This window comes from Colobus angolensis, unplaced genomic scaffold, assembly GCF_000951035.1.
Source record: "Colobus angolensis palliatus isolate OR3802 unplaced genomic scaffold, Cang.pa_1.0 Scaffold322, whole genome shotgun sequence".
In the NCBI taxonomy this organism is placed as follows: Eukaryota; Metazoa; Chordata; class Mammalia; order Primates; family Cercopithecidae; genus Colobus; species Colobus angolensis.
The window spans coordinates 3,262,414-3,268,620 of NW_012116511.1; the positions used below are offsets into that span (position 1 = coordinate 3,262,414).

General features: G+C 32.8%; 1 protein-coding gene across 1 annotated transcript in view; it reads left to right on the forward strand.

Annotated features, from left to right (window-relative positions):
- PTPRK (protein tyrosine phosphatase, receptor type, K) overlaps positions 1–6,207 on the forward strand; it is a 587,115-nt gene that overhangs the window by 566,914 nt on the left and 13,994 nt on the right. The window contains exons 25-26 of the mRNA XM_011951661.1: positions 3,462–3,616; positions 5,943–6,129. Of these exons, the coding sequence (XP_011807051.1) occupies positions 3,462–3,616; positions 5,943–6,129 (342 nt within the window). The remainder of the gene's footprint in view (positions 1–3,461; positions 3,617–5,942; positions 6,130–6,207) is intronic.

Below are 6,207 nucleotides of genomic sequence, written 5' to 3' on the forward strand. Positions count from 1 at the left end.
AGATCCATTAAGCTTGATTTAATGAATAACTAGATCATATTATTAAAAGAAAATGTAGAATATGCAGTCTCTTAAGTTCATACAAGTCTTATAAAAATCAGTGATGGACTTAGTAATAAGGAAAATCTGAATACGTAACAAAAAGTTGAGATATTTCCAAATTCCAAGAGAAAGCAATAACAAACCACTGACCAATGACCCCAGAAATTAGCCTATCAGAAGTCACCAAATCCTCTTCTGAATAATCCTTGAATGATTTCCTCAAAACTAAAATTATATTGTATAGATCAACAGTTTTATATCAAAATTTACCTCATTATTCTGTAAGAAAAATTTACACCCATAAGTGGTTTCTGTTTTGAAATGTGCTCTGAAATCATGTGAAAAATTGTAACATTGGAAAATCAGGAAAACTAGAATAGAACAAAGGAAAAATTAAATATAAAAAAGAAACAAATGAGAAAAAAGAAATAAAAACCTTGTTTATTGAAAACGTCAATAAAATAACTAAACCACTATCAATTCTAAATGAGGTACAATGAAAACAAAATACACAATATTAGGAAACACAGAGGGTTTATACTTGCCGTTATACTTGCTATTAGAAAAGCTATAGAAAATATTATGTATAAACCTAAAAATATAACTTTTAGTCTAGGACACTGATTTTCTAGCAAATGCTAATTCTCAAAAATTAGATCACAAAGAGTTAGAAGCACGAATAGATGGTAGAAGAAAATAGAATGATTGTTAAACTTTATCATTAAAATTGCGTTGTGGTTTTAGAGTTAAAGTTCCTTTATCCTTTAAGGAATAGCTAATGTCTATGTTTTAAAAGTTAGCATAATGTACTTGGAATCCTAGGCAAGAGAATCATTCGAGCCCGGAAGGCAGAGGTTGCAGTGAGCCAAGATGGAGCCACTGCTCTCCAGCCTGGACAACAGAGGGAGACACTGTCTCAAAAAAAAAAAAAAAAAAAAAGATTAGCATAATGGTGATAACAGAATCAGATAACGATAGCATCTCTGGAGCACTCATTCCCTCTTTCACAATCTCTTCTCTCTCTTCCCCATGCACACACACATTGCAGACCAGTTTCATTCAAGAACATGAAGACATTCAAAATAAAATATTGAAAATTTGGATCTAGGAGTGAATTAAGAAAATATCACTACATGAGCTATTGTTTTTTCCCTAAGAATGCAAGAAGATTTCAACTGTAGTGGGAAATCTAACAGGATATTTCATTATGTCAGTACATTAAAGGACCAAAACTGTATGACTTTATTAATAGATAAGTGCATTTAATTTTATTTTCAAAATAAATTAGGGAAGTTAAGAGACATCCTAAACCATGATAAAGGTGATTCAACAATACCTAGTAGCAGCCATGTTAAGGAATGAAGAACTAAAGACTATTCGTTTATCATAAAAAACTAGTATAAAGATTATATTACTGCTTCTACAATCAGGAATGTTATGTGGATAATCAGTATTTAATATTAAACATTTTTGGAAGTTTTAGCATGTGGATAATTAGTGTCACTAATAATAAACATTTTTGGAAGTTTTAGCAAACAAAATAAGGCAGCAAAAGGAATAAACTGTGTAACTACTAGAAAAGACAAATTATTTTAAGATGAAAGGATGTATACCAAGAAAACTACAGATAGTATTTTTAAATAGGATGTATAAACGTTTATTTAAATGATTAAATCTGCATAAATATTCATAAGTTATAGCTTATCTTTATATTAGCGATAAGCAGAAATAAGAAGATATTACTAAATAATCTTTAAAAATAAAAAGTGCCAAACTATCTCAGAATGTATTTAATAAGAATGATACAGTTCCTGGTTGAATAAAAACACAAACGTGTACTTATGGGTACACATAATATGTGAATGAGTGGAGACATGCACCATGTTCCAGAATATGAGAGTACTTGATATTAATAATACTGTATGGATATGATGCAATCCTATTTGGAAAATAGTTGGATTTTTTTTTTTCTTATTATTTAGAACAAGAAAAGAGAGGGGGGGTGTTTGTTTTTTTTTTTAACCATATATTTGAAAATCACTCAGAAAAATTTAAAAAAAAACATTAGGGAAATAGGCGCTGACATATGAAAATGTACTAAAAAGAGAAAATCCTATAAATGTAATAGAAAGATAAAGGGAGCAAGGCCCATCCAGCAACTCTAATAAAAGAATTAATATAGAAGGAGTAAAGTAATACCTAAAATCAGGCCTTGAAACAGTTTTTGACCTTCCTTACTAGAGTTGAAAAGTAGCAAAAGGTGATTTTCCATTGGGGTGATTCCATGGTGATGCTTATCATTGTGATTGTTACAATTATTTGTTCATCCCTGCTTTGTGTAGGGCATTGTGCTAGGAATTGGAATTAAGAAAACCTTTAAGAAATGATCACTGACTTCCAAGGTTTTGGTGATACTGGTCTGTATAAGATTGAATCTAAAGATAAACTTTTCCTCAATTTTGTTTATTCCATGTAATGTGTCTACCTTTTCTGATTGAACAAGTGAGACTGAGAGTTTACAGACAGTTCACAGTAGAATTTAAATTATATAGATTATAGTGGGATTTTGTTTCCTTTTGCTACAAATGTGAGTTCTTAAAAATAAATTCTGCGGTATTTAATCTATACCTTCCAAGCTGTCCTACCTCAATCTGCAGCCTTCTTCTAACACAAAGGAAGGAGAAAACTTTGAAGTGTGCATTTATGTAGGGTTCTCTTAAATCAACCCATTGGGAGAGCAGCACAACAGCAGATGCTTCACTTCTTTCGTTTTGTATTTATGTTACTATAATACTGTGCTGAATTATTTCACAGAGCTAAGAAAAATAGTTTGCCCAAAGTATATATACAGTTATATATACTGTATATATATATATATATATACAGTTTAGCTGCCTGTATATTTTCACAAGCCAGTCTAGAGCAGCACTGTCCTGGAAAATCCCTACATGCTATGCTTCAAAACCATTTTCAACATGGATAAGCAGGGCATTAAAATCTCTTTGTGAGGTGAGAAGCTGGAAAGTTGCTTTTATACACCACTTGAGAACTCAATGCGTTGGGTCAATAGGGCTGCATTTTAGCTTTCCCATTTCCTTCTTTTCCCCTAATAATTTAATGTGTTGTCATTTCCAGCAGAAACAAGCTGTCAAAGTAAATAAAATTTACCCAGACTTTTAGAACTGAGCAAGACTTCTAATTTTCTTTCTTTGGCAGTTGTCTGACAATAAAGGTAAGCTCCTAGTCCACGTTAGGCCTTCTTTTTTTTTTTTTTTTTTTAATTTTAAGAAAAGGCATAGTCTTTGGTAAAGTTTTATTGTTATCATTGTCAGTTGGGTCTGTACCCATAATTGTGTTTAATGGCTTTATTTTGGCCATTAAAATGGCTTTTGAAAACATTTATTTCCATCTTTGCACAGAGGGGCTACAGTGAAATCCGTGAAGTTAAACAGTTCCATTTCACGGGCTGGCCTGACCATGGAGTGCCCTACCACGCTACAGGGCTGCTTTCCTTCATCCGGCGAGTCAAGTTATCCAACCCTCCCAGTGCGGGCCCCATCGTTGTACATTGCAGGTGAGTGGTGGTTCAAATGGTGTTGACTTTATGCAATCAGCTTTTTTTAGAGTGTCAAGACAAGGCTTTTGAGCACAAAAGCTAATGTGTGCTTACAAAGCTCCAGCTTGCTTGTATTACAGATAAAGTAAAACAGCAATAAAATAAAAGTTGTCTGTAAGTAGTCTATAAAACAGGAATTTAAGAAATACATACATTCATCCTAATGTGTGTAGTGTTATCCACAATTTAAAGTATAGAAACTCTGCCTTTTAGTGGCAACATCTGTGTTTTTTGTTTTTATCACTTTTGCAAATCCCATATTGTATAGAATGCTAGGTTGAAATAGACATTTCTTGCCAATCTAGAAAATTCCCAATAGAATTCCAGCTTTTAAAACTAAATTTCAGACATACAGAGTTACTAAATGGCCTAAATTGCAAGGATTTGTGCTGCAAAACAGCTATTTAAAAAAAAAAAAAATCTAAAGACTTCACATTAGAGGACCTTGAAAACTGCATCAGTGAGATTCAGCAAATATGTGCCAAAAAACACGAACATTATATCCAGACTTTCTTCTGATTAGAAACTTCTCTTAAAACAAGCATTTATAGATACTAAAAGCAAATTACATGGCCTCATTTTGAGGTGTGACCAGAAAAATAAGTACTGAATCTGAAAAGCGTTGCCTAAATGATGCTGCATACCATTCTCAAATGCTCTTCCCTCCAAGCTACATAATAGGTTGTACCTAATTATTTTTTGCTATCTGAAAATCCAACCTAGTCAGGGTTTAAATAACCATGTGTAAAAGAGGGGAAAAAAAGCAAGAATGAAACAAAGGTAAGACATCCCATAGGATCAGATACTATGTACCCTGAAAACAAAAAAATATTCTTCCTTTCAATCCTCCTCATGAAATCTGATGTACTCTTAAATTACATTCCTGTCTCCAACTCTGGGAACAGTGATTGAGAAGATGGTAGGGGACAAAAATAAATAGAGATATCCACAATATGTTTTGCTTAAATTTCTAAAAGAACAGTGAGTTTAAGAGAAGTGACCGAATCTGGATAACAATGAAATAATGTTACTAGCCTATCTAAGCACTTAGAAAATGAGATAAATGGGTTTTCAATTTAAGGATTTCTTGATTTATCAGAGAGGTTTACTTTCTTATGAATTGCTTGCTTCAGAAGTGCTCCAAGAGTCTCAGATACTCTCTTGAAACAGAAGTGTCATTTTCCACTTACACTGAAGTATCTCTGGACTACAAAGTGAATTCCCCACTCCCCCCAAAAAATCTTTATTTTGTTTTCTCCATTGACTTCTATATATAAAATTGGAGAAACATTCCACAGGGGCAAAATAATCACACTATATTATGATTAAAGGATACAAAATACAGTGAGATAGAGGAATACATTTTAGTGTTCTATACCACTGGAGGATAAGTCCGGTAAATGATAATGTTTAGTTGGAGAGAGCTGGAAGGAGGATACTGAATGTTCACAACACAAATGATACATGTTTGAGAGGATTCATATGCCCATCACCCTTTTCTGATCACTATATATTATATGTATTGAAATATCACTATGTACCTAAGAATATGTACATTATTATTTGCCAATTAAAGAATAAAATATAATTTAAAAAATACTTTAGAATTAAGTATAGTAAGATAGTGGCTAGCCTTGTGACTTGCTGGGAATCATATTCTACACTTAATAATTCATTTTCCTTTCTCTTCAGATCATGATTCAAATAGTCTTTACACTGTTACTCTCCTCTCTTTATATAACCGTCATTCTCTTGCCACCCCCACCATTTGCATTTCCTGTGAATCATGGCTCCTCAGATTTCCCATTTAAAGGTTTGGGAATTAATTTTCTTTTGCCTTGGTATTTACAAGAGGCGAACAGAGTGAGTGAGCCAACATTCTCACATTGTTGCCAGAGGACACACAGCTAGATGAATCTAAAAATATTCAATCTGGAGTTAAATTCTGAAGCATGAATCTGCCACTTGATCAATTCTATGAACTTGAAATTATGTGTATTAAATTTACATAAAATGAAAATTGTGAGAGAAGTATGGAATTTAAATAATGTTATTTTCAATTTGAAAATAATTTCAAACTCTTGTTCCAATCTTTAGTTTATACCAAAGCAGATACTCTGCATGAAGTTATTTGTACATTCACAAGCTTTTACACAGCATGGATAAGTGCTGTGCGTTGCACTTTGTTAAATCAATTTGATTCTACCTATCTGACAGTGGAAAAGGTCCTTCTTTAAGGTTATGAAGACTAACATGCATCTTGCAATTTGTTAATTTTTTTCAGTGCTGGTGCTGGACGAACTGGCTGCTACATTGTGATTGACATCATGCTGGACATGGCTGAAAGAGAGGGTGTTGTTGATATCTACAATTGTGTCAAAGCCTTAAGATCTCGACGTATTAATATGGTCCAGACAGAGGTATGTAGATTTACCTGTATGGACATTTTTTTCTTTTTATGCAAACAAAGAGTAGATGTCTCTCATATATACTCTACTCAACCGGAAGAGTAGATGTTTTTCATATGTAATCAATATTAGCTCAGTCAT